The sequence below is a fragment of the Mastigoproctus giganteus genome, chromosome 8 (genome assembly GCF_048544385.1).
Source record: "Mastigoproctus giganteus isolate SK-2022 chromosome 8, ASM4854438v1, whole genome shotgun sequence".
In the NCBI taxonomy this organism is placed as follows: domain Eukaryota; kingdom Metazoa; phylum Arthropoda; class Arachnida; order Uropygi; family Thelyphonidae; genus Mastigoproctus; species Mastigoproctus giganteus.
This window is the reverse complement of record NC_143582.1, coordinates 69,068,256-69,088,075: the sequence shown is the minus strand read 5'-3', so window position 1 is coordinate 69,088,075 and position 19,820 is coordinate 69,068,256. Positions and strand designations below refer to the sequence as shown.

Sequence of the window (19,820 nt, the reverse complement as noted above, 5' to 3'; positions counted from 1 at the left end):
AAAATGTATAATTACGAATTCTGGCAGTTAACCACGGTAGTTACAATCGTCGTCCTGCCACACTATGGAGTTAAAGCCTTGGATTTGGATCTCGTGAACATAAATACACACACATATAATCTTACACCGTAACAAATCTTAAGTGTCAGTTTGGATTACCAGTTTTTTTGAATAAGTGTATGAAAGAATATATGCTTATTATAATCGTAATAAGCATACTTTTTGGAAACAAATGAATATGTTGCTATTACAGTGAGAATTGAAAAAAATAAGTACTGTGCCTTACATTAAAACAGCAAAGTTCATGTGAAATATTAGCGAGAGATGGTCAGTAAGCCATTAACAAGTTCAAGAAGGAAAATAATAGCTTAAAGAGTCGTGGGTTTGCAAATATACAAGAAAGTTTAGTCGGTACGATACTAGACGAAAGGAAAAAAGAGGAAGCGTACGAACTTTTATTGAATCCTTTCAATGATGTGCAACAGATATTGCTTATGGGCTTCTAGTTCACTTCCCCTTAATTTAGAATGGAAATACGAATTGTTTACAAACTGATGCACTGGAATTAAAAGTATTCAAAACGGTATTATTAAATCTAGCATTCGGAATGTCACACGTAAATGATGGCGTTAACATGGAACGCAGAGTGAAAGTCGAACCGAAAATTGGCATGAAATGAACAGCCACGCTAGGATAAGTAAATAAGCATGCTAAAATAATAACATTACAAGTCCAGTTATCATACGTTATGATTGTAGATCTTTTAGTCACCTATTAAAATAGTAATAATGGCTTAGAATAACGAATGCAATGATAATGACATGAAACTTGAGAACTCCATTTGCCATAATGATATAAAATATGCAGAATGTATTGTCAAGCATGTACCACAATGTTAACACCTCTCTGAATTTTAGCGAAATTTATCTGTACAAAGTTTCATTAAAATCGTTCAATTATCCCAGTGTACATGTTCGATGAGAAGAAAAACGGGAAGTAATGGACGAAGAAACAAACCATCAGAAAGTGAGATAAAACTAACGCAAAGATTAAAAGAATGATGTAAAATCGCTGAAATGAGCAAGCATGATAAAATTGCAGTTTGTGTATAGACCCAAAATAGTAATTCGTGACACGTCATATTGCTTATTGCACTGTAATAAAGCATACCATTACTTACTAGCACAGTCTTGAGGACAAAGCATCTTATCCATATTTTCTAGCTCATCACAGATTCCATCGGGACAAGTGGAGATATGTGGGACGCAGGTCGAATACTGAGTGCTTAGGTTTCCGCTATTCTTTCCTTCTCTCCAAACACAGGATCCATTTACTGCTCCCCTACCACACGAAGAGTTGCACTGCCATTCTTCGCCGAAATAGGCACACTGAGGGTCTATAAAAGTCGAAGTATGCTTAAGGAAACAGCACAAGACTACCGCAAAGTTAAAAGTTCAGTTTTTTTTAAAGTGCATTTGAAGCATTTACTTCTTAAAACATAACCACACGCAGTATTTTAAATATATAAAAATTAATTTAAATAATTTTTATTAAATAAAACGTTCTCCTAATAGTTAAAAACTACTGAGATTTGTGAAGAAACAGCTAAGCGATCGTTAAGAAGTTACTAATATTTACGACATGCGGTTTCAAGGGAAAGTAAAAAGATCTCTGTGGACATCATCCTTAGTTTTAATATTGTCCTTTAATAAATTTACTAATCTGAATCCATAATAAATATTATAACCCGAGTAAAGGATTTTTTTTAAATTTGTGCCGTATAATATTTCATTATTCCTAGTCTAGTCTACTTGAATAAATATAGATAAAAATAGAGTGCCTGCTTCAGATATTCAGTTTTAAGTAAGAATATTCAACTGATGATAAAGATTATGTTTGAAAATGTTTTTCACCTATCAAATCACCGTTCGTTTTCCATCAGGCCTTTAAAAGTTCTTAGGGACCCTAACCTAGACTTTTTCTATACAAATAACGAATCCACTATACTGTCATGGAGAACTTCAGATCTCTATTCGTACTTTGGAAAGTCCTGTTTTAAATAAATTACAATACAGCGGATACTGATAAACAAAATATTACTAACTATTGCTGTTTACAAAATTTACTGTTAAATTACTATCTCAACATCACATTAACTTCTACTTATCCTGTAGTTAACTTCACTGGAAGTCTATATGGTGAATGAAACGAAAACTAGTTATGCAGAATTCAATAACATAGTTAACAGTAATACATAAGAGGAACGGTCAAAATCCTGGTATTGTTAATTATGAAGTGCAGTATTAAACTATATTGTGGTCATAATCGTTAAAGAACGATGTAATTTTAGATATAAGTAAACCAGAAACGTTACTTACCACACTTTAGGAAAGGTAATCCTATAAAAAAGAAATGCATATTAGAGAGTTAAGAAAATAATAACTATGTATCATTTAATAAATTCTCTATATTGTATGCACATCAAGTAGCTTTTATTGCGATATTTTCAATGCAGGGGAAATAACCGTCGCTAACGGTGTACATATGGAAATATAAAGGTACATTAGTAATATTACAAACAATTTAAACCAGAATATTAACAATTAATGTGTACAGAATAATTTATTAACAGCTTAGAAGTAGCTTGCTTTTTAAATAAGTAAGAGAAGCCAAAACATCTAAATCATGGTTATTTATTAAACCTAGATGTGGTATAAGTAGACTTAATCGAAGGAACCGTTTTTAAGTTAAGGTTCAGCGAATATCAGGGGCGTTCTGAAGATTTCGGTATTAATTTGTCCAAGTAACTACTTCCTTCACAAAAAAAAATAATATTTTAAAAATAAACAAAACTTCATGGAGATCTTGTAGGGTTTTTAAAGACAGCAGATCGTAGCATGTTTGGTAAAGCATATGATAATCATCTTTAAGTATATGTTTTTTTTATTCATCTAATTTTAGGGGGTTTAATGTTCTAAATAACATATTCCTGGGTAGGGGAATATGGACATAGTCAAATATCAAACTGGTTGTAAAGAGTGAAAATAACCTGTCAGATGGAAAGTTTTACCACGTCCGTTGAGGCCTAGAAGAATGGGAGAAAAAGGCCGTGGTAAGGCGAAGACCTTCAAGGTGTTAACTGTAACAGACACATATTTTGATGTTTGTGAGGGGAAGATATTCTCTGGTTTGCATGCAGGAGCTTAAAAGTCTTGACGTGGCTCTACAAGAGACCATATTATTAGTTTGAGCTCCAGGATGGAAATTGGAACAAATGAGGCTTACATCGGTAGTAGTTTTGATACACTTTAGTGCTTATATAGGCTTATAAAGCTAAAGGGCGTGACTTAGAAACTATAAAAGCAGCATATGGCAAACTTAGTAAATCAAGGTAGCAATTTTCACTTCATTTCAAGTAATAATAATAAAATTATAGTTTTATTGCATACCATTACAAATAATAAAATTAACCCGCCTAAATTAACTAATCAATATTTAATTATTATCCCATTACCTGTATTAACAATGTCCACATTTATCAAGCAGTAACCGTGTTTTTTAAATGCGGTCCAAGTCAGGTTCAGTGTGAAAGAAGACTCGTTTGACAAGTGTAAATTTTCATCATCTGCAACGTACACAGTTCCTGTGGAGGGCGTCACGCTAAAAATACGCCCCCTGTCGGTGGGCATCTCTGGGTTCAGTTGAAAGAGTAAACTGTCAAGTTTCGCAGAAACGATAGGCTTGGTGACCTAAAAGATAATGTCATCTTCAGCAATTTATAATAAAGCGCAGATTTTTATGATATGTGATTATAAAATACTGAATTTACAGAAAATTTCAGGGGAATAAGGACTTTGCTAGTGTTCATATTTATACCCATACTACGTATACAAAATGATATATATACATAATAGCGTTAGCATTATCATTAGAAGTGGCAAATGATGCAGCACTAGCCAAAAGAAAAGATTCCTTCCCTTCCAACAGTTTGTCTAGTTCTTCCTTCAATTTATTTAAGCTATCAACTTCCAGAACAACAGATGGAAGTTTGTTCTAACAATCAACCACCCACTGTCTAAAGGCGAATTTCCTCGCATCGATTCTGCAACCATCCTTCCTCAATTTGTGCCCCTAATGTGTGTCTTTGTGTAGTCTCATTATCATTGCGCTCTCTCACAGTGCCGGATTAAGACACGGGTTAGTAGAACCCTTTCCAGGGGCCCCAAAAAACTGAAAATCAAAGCCTTACACACATAAATCAGATCACCTTGCAGTTGCCTACTCTCCAGACGCAATTTGCAGAACTAAAGCTTTTCTTGACAAGAACACCCCTTTGTTCACCAATCTCGTTGCCCTTCTCTGTACTCGTTTCAACAGCTCTATTTCCTTCCTAAAATGAGGCCTCCAGGCCTGTATGCAGTACTCATGGTGTGGACTGACCACTTCCTTATCCCTATTATCAAAAATGCTGTATATCATTGACAAAACCCTATAAGCTGTCCGGGCAACCTTCATTTTCCACTGCCCTGAGTGTAGTACCACACAGTTGGTACGTTACTCTGGGGTTATTGCTACTCATATGCAGTACTTTGCATTTGCCAATGTTAAACTTCAATTTCCATTTCTTTTTATCTTTTCCAGATTCTGTTAAAGTAGCCTACTGTCATTCCTGTCATAACCACCTGCCAACCTTTGTATCAACTTCAAACTTGGACATTAAGCCTGATATGTATTCACTAATATCATTAATAAATATATAAAACAACAATGGGCCCAACACCCCGAATTACCTGGGGGACTTGACTAATGTCATTGGTCCACGAAGAGTACTGTTCGTTGATTAACACTGTCTCCTCCCAGTCAACCATCCCTTTATCCATAGAAGAAACTTGGCCTTAATGCCGCTCTTCTCCATGTGAAACAGTATCAAAAATATTGTGTGCGCGGAGCATGCACAGCGGAAGTTAAGTGAAACTTCTTTAGTCGAACATTTACCACATGACCGAGGATCCTGTATTGACTGTATGACCACAGGCTGCAAATCTGCATGAATGGGAGCCTCGGAGATATGAGATGTTCCGTTATAAAATCTAGTTTCGGCAATTTCTGTAGCATCGGATGATATTTAAATCCATTTGATTTCAACGGAGCCGGAATCACTGTTCTTGAGAGAGCCACAATAGCTGTTACAGGCCGACATTGGACATACATCCTCATTTGGAAATGCTGTTTGAAGAAGAGCGTGCTACAATCTTCACATCGTTCTTGAACCAAAGCCGATCACGCACGGAACTAACTGAACCGAAATCATTATCCAGGAATGTGCGTGGATGCTTTGGTGTTGCTTCTCCTGCTGTGTATTGCGCCCGCTATGTGTGTTCTCAATTTCATGGATTACTTCTGGGGCTGTTTTGGCTTCTTCGCTTTTCCTTTACGACTGGGCTTCGATGACACTTCATCGTTTTCATTTGCAGTATCAAATTCCATGTCTCCTATCATTTCTGGGGAGATGTAAGGCTCTGAAGATGTGGATGGACCTTCTCTGGCTTCTTTGTTCAACTCCATCGCACGCTGTAATTTCTTCTGCTGTCGAAATAGCCTTAGATCTCTCCTTTATACTCAATTGAGGTGGTTTCGGTGGTCGCATTCCACGTATACATGCTCTATACGCTTTACAACGCTCACTGTTAGTCTTCGACATATTGAATTACAAATTCTTTTCCGTCGAAATTTTTCATTAAATACGGTGGAGAATAACGAAAGAAATAGCATGACGCAATCAGCACCCTTACTGACTCCTCGCATTTTCTTTGTGATTTTTTCAATCCACGGACGCGTTGCACGTGTACTATATACGCCTTACAACGCTCGCTACAATGGATCCCCGCACGATCAAATCACTTTACGATGGACACCCATAACAAAATACCGTTCATTATACGATATGTAGTAAGCGCCGGTCATTGTGATCACGTTTACGAATTGAATTTTAATTCTATTAAAGGCGATTCTAATAAGCGAAAATAGGAGGAATATTATTCACAGGCTATCTTTACTTTTATAGATTTACACTCTATTACCACCTTATCAATTAATAAAATTAAACGATACGTGAAAATCAGAAGAATATTTTCCACACGTTAACAAAAGGAGGGAAAAAAAGGAAAGCAAAAAGCTATACCGCGTATTCCCAGGTGGTCACCCTCCCAATTACTAATCAGGCCTAACTTCGATGATAGTACGAGAACCAGGATATTTAGCTGCCTATAATGCGTTTACTCATGGCAAAGACGGTCCCATTTTCGTTGCGTTTTTTGTTAATCCACGAATGCAAGTTATTCCCATCATCTGAAAACTGCCTGGAGCGCGCCTAAAGAAGTTTCACTTCAAAACTTTCCTGAAGTATATGATATCAAAATTATTTTTAGCATCCAATTCGTTTGTGACATATCAGTCAGAGATGACTTCCCCTTAACTTAACAAACCCATGCTGCGTGTGACGTATAATTGCAGTCTTGTCTAGATGATCCTGCAGTACTTCTTTTACCAGTCGCTCCATTATTTTCCCTGGCACAGAAGATAAATTAACAGGTCTGTAATTAGTCGTGTCACCCTTTGATTCTTTTTGTGAATTGGAGATACATTCGCACATCTCCAGACTGGGAACCAAGTTTTACTGAGTACATAATACACATTTTGTGCAAACTTCAAGCCATCTGCATAACTGAGGAGGTTCTCTCCTCCTCCTGCAATTAAAGAATACAACAGAACAAGGAACTCCTGTAATAGCTTTACGGGTGAAATTTTCTTCGTGAGACTGAATATATTGTTTGAGACATGTTATGAAGGTATGATTTGTAGTATGTCTCGCATAGCCTGAGATGTATTGGGGTTTAACTAAATAAAATTCTGCGTGTATTTTGTTGTTATTGTAGGGTTTTAGGCACATTAGCAACCTGAACCATATTGTGTGTGTTCTGCGGTCGATTTGCCTGTTTGCCGGACGAATAACGATGCTACCCTTGACCGAGACCACCTAACTCTGGAAAATCGTGGAAAGGGCAAATAAGAATTCCTCGCGTCGTTAATGGGATTCGGACTCTGGTCTTTTCCACTCGGTGCGGAGAGGACGGTGCTTATATGCACTGTGATACCCACGAAGGCGCTGAAAATTCTGCACTAGCATCAAAGGACTTCAGGGATTTAGTTATTGCATGCAAATTTGTTGCTGTTGACCACCGGAAAAGTGAGGAATGAATTTGCTGCGGTTACCTTTTAGGGAGCAGAGGCTTTGCTTCTTTGGAATGGGAACGAGCTGGGAAGAAATTCTCCTTTTAAAATTTTTATTCTGCATGTTGACATGAGCAACAAGACGTATGTTTTCAGTGTCTGTTGATAGCTTTGATATCTGAGCAGTCTTCAATTACCAATTGAAAGGTTTTCGTTAAAGAACCTAGTGATGTATTGTAGCCGGTCGCCTGCTCCTGGAGGTGACTAGCTACCTGAATATCGTATGGGGATCTTGCCTTTTGCAAAGCTTTTCTAGAGATACCACCTGAATACATTTGTTAAATAGTCCTCGGCTTTTGGAAAAGCAATTCTAACCTGATTGTTCCCAATATAGGAACAAATCGATTTGAGGTACTATTTTAGTTTGTAAGTTGTGGAGTTCACTACGCATTTGTTCTTGAATAATCCTTTTAGATGCTGAAGACTGAGTGAGTAAATTCAGCCATTTCTTAAGTAGTGCAGTGGCACTTTTTGCGTCGCATTGAAGGACATCACAAGGGGCAATTGATGTAGTAAAATTGCCTCCTGACTGCCAAGAATTTTATATGACGTCACCTGGGCATGGGGCTATATTCTTGAACGCCGTATTTCCGTTGGATGTCTGTTGAATTTTTTTTTTTTAATTTATACTCTAATAATATAATTTTTCCTTTATAAACATGATAATACCTATATGTTATAAGCATGATTCTGAAATAACATATATATAATTTGAAAAAACTATACTGGATAACTCTAACATGAGAAATGAAATTTTGGTTATTGCATAAGGAAATACTAATATTTGAGAAAAGTGATTACGATGAGAGAGAGAGCACAGGAATACCTACTCTTGAATGAAGTGAGGCTCTCTTATCTAACGATGTTTGCAAGATGTCTGAGCATGGATCCCATACACCATCTGCAAGTATGTAGGAGTAATTGTGGACAAGGACTTCAAACACGACCTGTTTAAAACAAAAAGTAATTTAGTGAACAGGTTCAATAAAAGTACCTTGACTATAATAACTGTGCAAATTCCTAAGCAAAAAATACGTACTTTTCGTTCTGTCTTGTTAATCAATTTCTTATCATCGAAGATCACACTAAAGTTATATGTTGGTCCACTGAAACGCACTTTCCTTTTCGGGACGATATCTGAAAAGTTACGTTATGAAACCTTTTAATTTGAATGTTTAATAAAAATACCTAAATTCAAGGCTATTTTTTATTACAGAAGCATAGATAGTATTGTGAATGGGATAAATTTTATAAAACTTATTTATTTTCGGAAAGAACACAAATTTTATAAGCATTTTTACCATGATACCTTTTACCAAGGCTGTGTTAAAAGCTGTGTGCGTTAAAGTATGTACTGTTTTCAAAATTCTGGTGTGTCGACGAAAATATACATTGATTGACTTGTAAGAATTGAAATATAATAAAATAAAACTGAACATTTATGAGGAAAAGCAATAAGTCACCGCATAAACTTTTGTGAATTTTAAGATTTGCCACATCCTTTTTCTGACACATAAGGAAATCCAGTTTCAATAAGAACTGTGTTCCCATTTTGGAGCGATTATTTTGAGATTATCCTCCCCACAAAGTTTAAGAGACTGACAACGGTATTGCTTTAATTTAGAAATGCTTATACAGTAACTTAGGAATTAGGATGAATTATTAGGCCTATTGTAACGTTGGAAAAAAGAAGAAACAACCAGCTGTTCTCAGTAACTGTAAAATACTACTCACATTTCGAAGCGCAGGATTTCATGTCTATATATATTTTTTTTATTTAAATTAGTTCGAGGTACGAACTTCACCCGAAAAACAAGCTTACCAACAATTACAAGGAGTTAGCATTGGACGTATGTACATAGAGTTATATTATTAGACTTGTACTTGTGTACTCTAAATGGTTATAAACAAAGTTAAACACAAAGGCAAACTGCTGTGGTAAGGTGAATATATTTTAAAAGAAAGTTAAGTCAATAATTTAATGATTATTGAATTTGTTTTCGCGCCGATTTCGACGGCTCTCCAGTTACAAGTAGGCACGTGATTCCTGGTTTCACGAGCAATATAAGAGAATATGTAACCAAGCCACCATTCACTGGGGTAAGACGGGCGAAAGCTGATCGGGGATAAAGGACTTCAAATACGTACATACGAAAAAGTAGGGAGTACATCTAATAAGTCTCTTAAATCGCTGCCGCGGAAGATCCATTGAATGCCCAGCTGAAATGGCAGTTGAGTTGAACAGGCCCTTCGAAACAGCATTTACAGTCGGAAGCAAGCTCGACACTCTGGAGAATACTAAGGTATCAGACTGCTGTAGAATAAGTGATATAATTATGCTATTGAGATTAAGGAGCGGAAGATTGTATATAATTAGTTGTAATTAAAAATTAATCAAACTGTTTGGGGGGGGGATGTTAATGGGGCATCATTGTGACTTTGGAAAGATTACCTTTGGCTGGAGAAGTGCTAATGTCTCCTCAAGCCAGAAAGGAGATAGATAATTATAGGCCAGTGAGTTTGACTTCTGTAGTAGAGAAGGTCATGCCTCACCAGCTGGTAAATTACTACAATATAGTTATTAAGCAGTTGGATGCATGTAACAATTTTGACATTAGATATCTAAACTTCAGTAAAGGTTTTGATACCATCTCCCATGGATGGCTGCTATATAAACTAGAACAAGTTGGAGTTATTGGCATGATCCTACGCTAGCTAAAAGATGGAAAGGTGGTTGACAATCTGAGCCATGTTATGCTGCTTTAAATAGACTTAGATCGGTTGCATATTTGGTCCGAAAAATTGAAGCTTTTAAATGTAAGGTTATGCATTTGGGGAACACAAATCCCGGAGTCATGCATAAGCTGGGATGGGGGAGGGTTACGAGCGATTCAAGACGAGAAAGATTGAGGTGTTATGATTCAGTCTGACATGAAATTTTCCATGCAGTGTAAACAGACGGCTTGGAAGGCACATGAATCCTCTTTATAAGGAGTGATTGAATTGTATTCAGGTCTGGAGACCGCACCTAAAAAAAATAAACTTCTGGACAGGCTTCAGAAAAGGGCTACCAGATTGGTGACGAGTACAAGTACATACGTGTATGAAGAACGGCTTAGAAGGTGAGACAGGAACCAGAGGGCACAAATATAAAATTTCAGGGTATTACAGATGATGGGCATTATCTCATGAAGTTCACCTGTTGGCAGGAAACTGTCGAACACTGAAATAAATTTCTTCCAAAAGTGGCCGAGGAACTTAGTCTGACTAAGGTTAAAGTTAGAATTGGATGATTACTTTGTGGGAATTGAATGAATATTCTGTTTTGTGGGTATTTATTTCTGGCTAATGCAGAAAAAGTTCGCTTCCTTTATCATTCAGCCTAAATGACCAGATCCAACTACGTATATCGACCTATGCTTTAAAATCTAGGGATAATTTTACTGGGCGCACTTTGTTCAAATATATATTCTTATATTAACCAGCATTAATGAAGCAGAACTGCATTTACACAGGCTGATCACCGATTTCGCTTAATGGCAACGCCACTATTCAAGCAGTGTACGTCCAAGAATAACCACACATGTGTGGTGGTTGCAAAGAGGCATAATTTAAATTCTCTAAATGTGAACCATTGTGGGAAGTGTTTCTGGATCATAATGACTAGGCTCACGTCTCATTACCAGCCACGCGTTTAGCGCTAGAACATGACTGTAGAAGAGCAGTTTGTATCGCCTGTTCATTAGAATCTCCGTTGTTGTTTTTTTCAACTAAAATCTGTTCGCCTTTGTTTTAAAAGAACAGCAATAGCGTTTTTAGACTAAAAACAACTTTCCTTTTTAAAATCAAAATCAGCTGATTTGGCTAAATTTTAAAATTAGAAATCATAAAATCAAAACGGTGACACTTAGTACCAGTTTAACACAAAATTCAAACACTTCAGCCCAACTATGATAAAAATATCATATTTAGAAGGGTTGGACGACAAATTGCCACCGCGCGTACATGTGTATGTACGCTCGGTGGAAAGAAGCCTTTTCCACGGGGGAGCCCAGAAAGAAGCCTTTTCCACGGGGGAGCCCAGTTGCATTATCCATAGTTACCTCCGAGGGCACAACCAAATTGCCATCCACACAAAAGCAGGTTGGATTACCGCAGGCAACTTGCAGCTCTTTTAACAGTTAGCCCACATGAAGCACATAAGTACACGTGCCTTGAGTGACCGGAGTTCAAGCTCGTGACTGCTGAATACGGTGCTGTTTCTTGTATTCTGTCTATCTTGTGAACTCCCCCGTCAATAACAGAAAATTTAATATGAAATAGAGTTAGAGTGGACTTAAAAATCGAGGACATGTGGAGTGCAAGACTAAATAAAATGCCTTAAAACTGAAATTCGGATTTGGAGAGGAAAAAGTTGAAATTCTACACAAATGGACGGCGATAGATGAGTTGAAAAAGCAAGACAAAATTGCGTTTAATGCGTGGAATAGCTTACCGTACATAAATTTGAAAATATTTGCGTTTGGACTTCTCTCAGTGTTTGGTTCGACGTATTTCTGCAGGCTAACATTTTTGAACATGAACTATATTAAAAATAAATCAAGAAACCGTCTGAACAGTGCGAGTTCGCATGTTTAAAGATGAAAGTTACGGCGTATTTGCCTGATGTTGAGAGACACTCAAGAAATTCAGCAGCAAAAGTCACATTAATTTGTACCTAATTGGATGTTTCAATAAATAATTTGATGTTCAGTATTAATAATATATATATATTTATTTAATAAAACACCTTCCCATTCTAATCCATTTCTTAAAAGACTCCCCCCCCCCGCTTGAGCTGAGGTGCGGCTCTTCGGATTTTTTTTTTTTTTTTTTTTATTAGATCAAAAATGGCTCAAAAAAAGGTTGCCGACCCCTGCACCCTAAAGTGCTTATTCACGAGAAGCAAATTCCATATGTGGTATAATACTGAACAACAGGCTCAGTTTCCAACCACACGCGAACAGTTTAGCACACAAAACTAAAGCCTTCCTCACCGCAGCTGTCTTCAGGTTGTGTTTTATAATTTTGTAAGAGAAGCTTCATAATCTGCAAGAGTTTCTTGCACAGGATCGAATGATTGTAAATATTGAGTGGTTCTGTTAATAAATAAAAATATATATATACCATCCACACGTGCTTCTCCTGTTGCTCCCAAACTTCATGAGTTACCGTAAACACTAAACAAGCTGAATTTGAAAAAAAAAAAAAAAAAAAAAAAAACACTGAAACATTTCATGAGTCAATAGCCCCTAGATTAGTAACATATAAAATTAAGGTATTAACAAATAAACGATTGACAAGATCAGTAAATCTACACGCTGTCTCTCACTCTAATCGCATCACTTCAATTCCTTGGGTATAACCAATCTCAGCGAGCAGGATAACTTTGTAACTATTTTTATCCCTGTTTTAAGAAACCCTCTAACAGTCAGAAATCGATAGATGACTATTTGTACCACACACAGTAACAGGTGTATCGATTTTCGGTTGGCCTTCAACGGGTCACTTTCTCGCTGTTCGACTTTGAAACAACAGGCGACGGCGAAGAACATTGCTTTTTTGTTTCTGAACACTTTCAATTCATTGAGGCAGAGAGTAAACTAACGGCCTTTTTTATTGTACTTGTGACATCAGTTTTTCACTATCATAAAATAGAAAATCAAAAGTAACCCATTGTAGATTAATCGAACGCCAATTTCACTCAAAAAGACAAATGTTATCTGATTAGCAAATAAGTTTGTGCTCATAAATAACAAATGATGTATTAAAGATTAGTAAAGATACAAATACTGATATTGCAAATTTCCAGACATCAGATCATGTGCTGCGGTTCAGATGAACCGACTCCATTTTCAAGCTAGGAGCAGAAGTAAAGATTTCCAAACTAATGAATAGTGGTATTGTGTCCGTGCAGTAATAGAACCGTGGGTTAGAAATTTGGTACTACAAATTTCTAACCAATTGTTTTATGGTTTTCCGTTTTTATGAAAACCCCAAACAAGTTATAGTACTTAGTAACGTGCAGCGGTTGAAGTCTGAGAAGACAAAGATACATTAGACTTATATTTTCGGAATATACATGAGAAGGAAGTTATTCTGAAGAACAGAAATAGAAGAAAAAAATTGGTGCTGTGAGTTGGGAGTTGGACAGTAAATGGATGCTGACTGGTTTGGAAGAGAGTTACAGATGCCAATCCAGAAGAATACTACCCTGGCTGCCTGTCTTTTCTGCAGGAAGTACCTAAAGAAGGGCGCCTCCGTAGCCAGGTGGGAAGGAGCAGCAGTGCGTAGCACACGCTTCTTGATTAGACCGGGGTTCGAGCCCATCACCACCAAATACGGAGGATGCGGAAAGGTCAGGGAATGACCACCGCATATCCCCGGAGCAATATGGCCTTAGTTGCTAATGCTCCTAAAAACCAAATAACAACAACCTAGAGAAGAGGCACACAGCAGAAACAGAATGTCCATGAGAAAGGGGGAGAGATATTTATAAGATACGGTCCGTCAATCTAACCAAAGTTTGGGTGATGATATTGCTAATCGGATAGGGCAAAAGCAGCTTCAACTTTTCGAATATCTACTATCCACTAAATACCGCCTTCACGTAAATTATGTAGTATTCACATAATTTCAAGCCAGCTTGATTACTAAATACGTAACGTTCTTGTATCTTTCTACCTTGCGAATAAACTCCTCTAACCTTGTGTGATCTTCCTGGAATATAAGCAGAAATTTTACTGTATTAGTATCAGTTTATTTATCTAACACCCTGTACAGACAATATCTAGGAGGACTGCACATAAAGACATCCATCAACAAATTAGATACATAAATTGTAAAAGTCCCAAAGCAACAATCATAACACTACGAATGAATCTCACGGAATTTGCTCAGTCCTTAGAAGACACAAAAATCGTTCATTACAGATGATCAAGAGTTCATATGCACAAATTACAAAGAAATAAAAACTCTCCTCTTCATTAAATTTGTAGCGTAGTATACAAGTCCGCTGCTATGAGCTTCCTGTAGGTTTCGTTATGGCAGTACTTGTTCGGATCGATTTTGAAGTCTGTAAAGAGCTCCAGAGTATTCTCAGGAAACAGCTGCCTTAATCTCTCCGTGTGATGGAGAGCGCTTCGGAGCCTGGGGGTAGTGGATCCGGGCCCCAGGGCGTGGCCTGACCACAAGATTACCAATTTGAGGGGCATCTAAACTCCCAGTCAGAAGTTGTGCAAGAGTGCTGATGTTACGCATGGTGACCATCTGAATCCTCGGAGCAACATTCAAGTTTTCATATAGAATGGCTTTAGAAATTGTAAAGGGCTTCCCGGCAATCCTATTCAGTCTGAGAAACTTCCTAATACAGGTATTTGGGGCAGAGGACCAAATAACTGAGGTATAGAGGGAATCAGGAATAATACATATTTGGATGTACTGGGTCACTAGTTGTTGGTTTCGAATCTCAGTTATCTCCTGTCTTACAGCCCAAATGGCAGCGAGAGTTTTTGTCTGGTGTTCTGAAAGTACCTTTTAAGTACTATTTAATTACTTGGAATTGGGGATGGATATTCGAGAAGTTGAGGTGTTTGTGCAAGGAAAGGTTTCTCAAACGAGAATGCAATGTGCTATCATCAGCAAAACTATGTATAGGATTTCCGTGTAGTGGAAAAAAAAAAGATTATTAACATGCAAAAGGGAAAGAGTGGAATAGAGAACTGAACCTTGGAGAACACCAGCTATAGTGGAGAAATTAGAAGACAGCCAAGGTGAGCGGCCAGAGAGTAAAAACAAGGGGAAGGGGCATTATCGGATGGTTTGCTGAAAGGAAGTTGATTTGAATAAGGCTGTTGTTGTAGACGCATCAACAACGTAGGCGATATTGCCGTATATAATGTCTGTAAATTGCGCTTGCTATGTGGTCGAAAAACCCAAGTTTTTTGGAGAAAATACTATGCTACCCTCGCCTGAGACTGACTGACTGACTCAGGCACGTTTTGAAAAAGACCCATAAAAATTCCTCGCGTGGAATTCGAACTGAAGTATTTTCCAGCCGGTGTGGGAAGGAATGATTATACCAACCGTACTACCCACGAGGGCTTGATTTGAAAAGTGTCACGCTGATTGGCCATGTGTGTAATTTTCTTCTTAAAATAAAATATTTTAAAACATTTCTATTTCTTTTCATCACTTAAAATTACTGTTCGATGAAAGATGTTTCTAAAAAATAGTTCTGTTAAAACATTCTGAAATATTTTTGAAGAACATTTTACGGTAACCATAATGTACCTGCTTTAAGTAAGTATTCTGCCATTACTCCTCCTTTTATATCAAACGATTCTTCATCTCTCACCTCAAAGAGATCAAGGAAATCTCCTTCAATGTATACAACGATATCATTGGCCCACCTGGAGTCCCTGTCAAGCACAAGAAATTGTCCTGGAATGGGAGAATTCTGAAAAGGAATCAAACGGATTGTCAGTATTAAAGAGCAGTAAAGAGCATTACACATGATTATTAATCATTTTAACTACGAACACGTTATTTTTAGATGAATAACATAAAAGCAAAAATATGAGTCGAAAATGTCTAATCAACTCAGATAGCCGTACTCAATTTTTGGTAATGCAGACGAATAGTTGATGACTATTCGTCATTTCCCTAGACAGCCGTAATCATTAGTTCTACTTTTTTTTGTTGTGCGTAGGCTATGTGGGATAATAAACAAGACTTGTCGTGAGGAAGTTATTTGCTGACAGGCAGTATTTGAATAGTTTGTTATTTGATTTTTAGGAGCATTAGCAACTAAGGCCATATTGCTCCGGGATATGCGGTGGTCATTCCCTGACCTTTCCGCATCCTCCGTATTTGGTGGTGACGGGCTCGAACCCCGGTCTAATCAAGAAGCGTGTGCTACGCACTGCTGCTCCTTCCCACATGGCTACGGAGGCGCTGTTTGGCCATGTGAGCAGAGGCACTCAAACTACACGTTTATTGAGTTAATCACAAAATACGTGAGAAGGGACCTATCATTCCAACCACTGTCGGTCATGATCAGCCATCTATACTCTGAATGAAGCAAACGATGGAATAGGTCCTGAATCATCAGAACATACTACATGTCCCATTGTCACGCTCAGCTCTCTTGTTTAGAATTTGCGCCAAGGCAATGAAATTTCTGCAAACAGTATTTATTCTGTGATCGATTGATGTGTTCCTTAAAAAAAAAAAAAAAAAAAAAAAAAAAACAAACCTCGCCCGTGACTTGATCATCTCGGCGTTGAGAAGATAGTTCACCATCCTCCCAGAAATTATTTCTAAATATCAATTCCTTTTGTCCTTCTGGGTTCAATTCCTGGCGTCGGGTAAAGAACCTGTGTATTTCTATATGGTGAGAGATCGCTACTCTACCCACGAGGGCAACTTCCAGAACAGTCGCCATTTAGGTTCTTTTCCAGAAACACAAATAACCAAGGCCACGAGAGCCAGTATATCACGAAGGATGCAGGGAGAAATATTTTATAAGAATTAATTTAAGTACAATACAATGACTATTATCATGACTCATACAACATTCATACATAATATAAAAACATATAGATTACACTGCTGGAAAGCAATGAAAAGAATCCAATATCATATGATATTCACGTTGATAGTGGCAGAAAAAAGGTCAGCAATCTCAGGATTTGCTTCCGGTAAATTCTGTTACTTGCAAATCTGGAGTGTTTAGCCTTTCATGTTTTTGCGAGATGATTCGTCTAGTTAGATAAGAATCTGAGGGTCACCCCTGAAGCATTCTCCATCCATAGACAATATGATCGAATACATCACTAAGCAAATACTAGAAACAGCTACAAGTCAATACCCCAGTCATAATATTGGAAAACGCAAATATGTCAACCAGGGGTGGAACGAATCTTACAAGAAAGAAAAAAAGCATAGAACTTACTTCGTAAGCATCCCACAGCAGCAAACCTCATTAATCATAAGAGAATGAAAGTAAAAGCTAGGCAAACTAAAAAAAAAAAAAAAAAAAAACTTTTATGGATACACTTTGATCTACTATTACTAAAGCCACAGACATCAATGTAATTTGGGAAAAAAATCACAGTGAAATAGCAAATACCCAACGATATCTTCCCCGATTTTCAGCTGGAATGGAGAGGACACGTCGTGCCCTTTGGAGAAAGCAAATGCCCTTGTTGAAACATTCTAAAAAACTTCAGCAGTAATTGCATACGACCAATCTTTGCCAATATATCAAAAAAGCAGCTGAGGGATATAAAATAAATTTTCATGCTAACTTACTCTTGATTATAATCAATCCTTCATAATAACTGAAATCAAATAGGCCTAAACGAGGACACTCTAAGAGTGCTGCAGAAATATACAACATTATGCAAAACATTTAAATGAAATAGCCATAAATTCGCAGCTGATTTTTTTATAACCAGATCCTATTGGAAAATTTATGGCCACATTCCTTTTGTCTTAGCTTTTCCCAAACCAGGAAAATATCAGTCAGTCCTATAGACCAATATCACTCGCCAGTTACTTAGGTAAACTATTAGAAAAATTGGTACATAAGCAGCTCACAAGTTTCTGGAAAGGAAAAATCTAAACGAAAATCAATATGGATTTAGTTGAAATAGATCTACACTCGATATGATGATCAAATAGAATCAAACATCCCTAACGCATTTATTAAAAAGAAACATTTAGTTATGGTATCTCCATGTCGAAAAAGCTTTTGACACAATGTGGAGATTCGGCATTCTACAAGACATTCATTCCTTTGGAATATGGTAACAATTACTTCGCCTCATACACAGTATTTTACTTCTCAGAACCTACCAAGTACGATACAAACTGTACTATCTCAATAATATCAAGAAACCTTAGGACACCCTACTGGGTACGCTTCCGACTAGCGGAGAGCAGTATTTGGCCCTGTTGTATCATAATCTGAATAACATAAAAAAAATGTCACCCCTCAAACTAAATTCCAGTCAGTAAAATTTCCTCATCCAATAAGAGCAGGTGTGCAACAAATCGATGAGAAAACAAGTCAAACCAAGAAAATATACTCCCTGAAGTTTGTAAAACTTTAAATTATTTTAGAACATCTTGGGACCTACAACTGGGATGCTCTCCACAATAAACTACCAATTTGATTGAGGAACAGCTCTTATTGAATTCTGACCTGGGTGCCCAGAAGGAGGTAAGAATCACCGACAAAATCAAATCATGGTTCAACGAGGTTTTAAAAAAGGCGTATCGGAAATGGAGAAATTTAATGAAGACCTCACGGACTATAAGAAAAAAAAGAGCCATCTTCTTGAAAAAGAAACCTACGACATTCAAAGCGAATTGTCAGCAAAAAGGCAACTAAACTTAAAATGGATGAAACTACATTCAGACACTGGGCTAAAGAATGCTTTGAAAGGCTACCAGGAAGGTTGTTGTTGTTATTTGGTTTTTAGGAGCATTAGCAACTAAGGCCATATTGCTCCGGGGATATGCGGTGGTCATTCCCTGACCTTTCCGCATCCTCCGTATTTGGTGGTCACGGGCTCGAACCCCGGTCTAATCAAGAAGCGTGTGCTACGCACGGCTGCTCCTGCCCACCTGGCTACGGAGGCGCCACCAGGAAGGGAAAGCTACAAATGATCAAGAATATCGGTCGGAGGACTTGGCAAATGGAAGTGTTTGTGTGAATGCATTATCCGATGTAACTGTTTCTAGAGAAGATCTCATCAATCCTATTAATTCCTTGCCTAACAAATTTACAATCGGCCCCGACAGGTTCCCAATTTTTATTTTAAAAAATTGTAGCGCCTATATTGTTGATGTGTTGTTGCACATATTCCAGAACATCCTTAAAGATGGAGTCCCCCCACCCCGGAGATGGAATCACTACTATGTGAGGCCGATGCCAAAAAAGAACCCTAAAGACCCTTCAGACTTTCGGCCCATATCGATCAGTTGTTCGCTTTTAAAACTCTCTGAAAAAGCCATCCTCCCTGCTTTAATCCAACAATGCTTTGCGCACAGGCCACCCCACCTCCATACTGTAGTACAAAGAAGATCCACTATTACTAATTTGTTGGAGACTCTCTTCAGAGTACAACAAGCTTTAAATGAAAAGGCCCAAATTGATGTCATATTCCTTGACATTAAGGCATTGATAATGTTTCCTTATCTGCCCTTGAAAATATTTTGTCAGTTTACTTCCGCATTGAAGCCAAACTATTATAAATTATCAAGACCATTTTGAAGCCAAGAAACCTAATTGTACAACATCAAGAATTCCGTGGGGAATCTCTCAGGGAGGTGTTTTATCAGCTTTGCTTTTCGCGGTCGCTCTGAAACCTTTTCTATCGCAAAATCATAGTTTTATTTCATACGCCAATGACATTAAGTATTTTGTTGTCTCTAGCGAACTCGCCCTTGTGTCCGACGTCAATTTCCACGCCAACGCCCAG

General features: G+C 37.5%; 1 protein-coding gene across 1 annotated transcript in view; it reads right to left on the bottom strand.

The window, feature by feature from the left end:
• LOC150081600 (proto-oncogene tyrosine-protein kinase receptor Ret-like) overlaps nucleotides 1-19,820 on the bottom strand; it is a 91,203-nt gene that overhangs the window by 54,409 nt on the left and 16,974 nt on the right. Inside the window, exons 7-12 of the mRNA XM_090380256.1 lie at nucleotides 15,622-15,787; nucleotides 8,330-8,427; nucleotides 8,121-8,237; nucleotides 3,515-3,749; nucleotides 2,379-2,399; nucleotides 1,181-1,396 (exon numbers count right to left, since the gene is read on the bottom strand). Of these exons, the coding sequence (XP_090236382.1) occupies nucleotides 1,181-1,396; nucleotides 2,379-2,399; nucleotides 3,515-3,749; nucleotides 8,121-8,237; nucleotides 8,330-8,427; nucleotides 15,622-15,787 (853 nt within the window). The remainder of the gene's footprint in view (nucleotides 1-1,180; nucleotides 1,397-2,378; nucleotides 2,400-3,514; nucleotides 3,750-8,120; nucleotides 8,238-8,329; nucleotides 8,428-15,621; nucleotides 15,788-19,820) is intronic.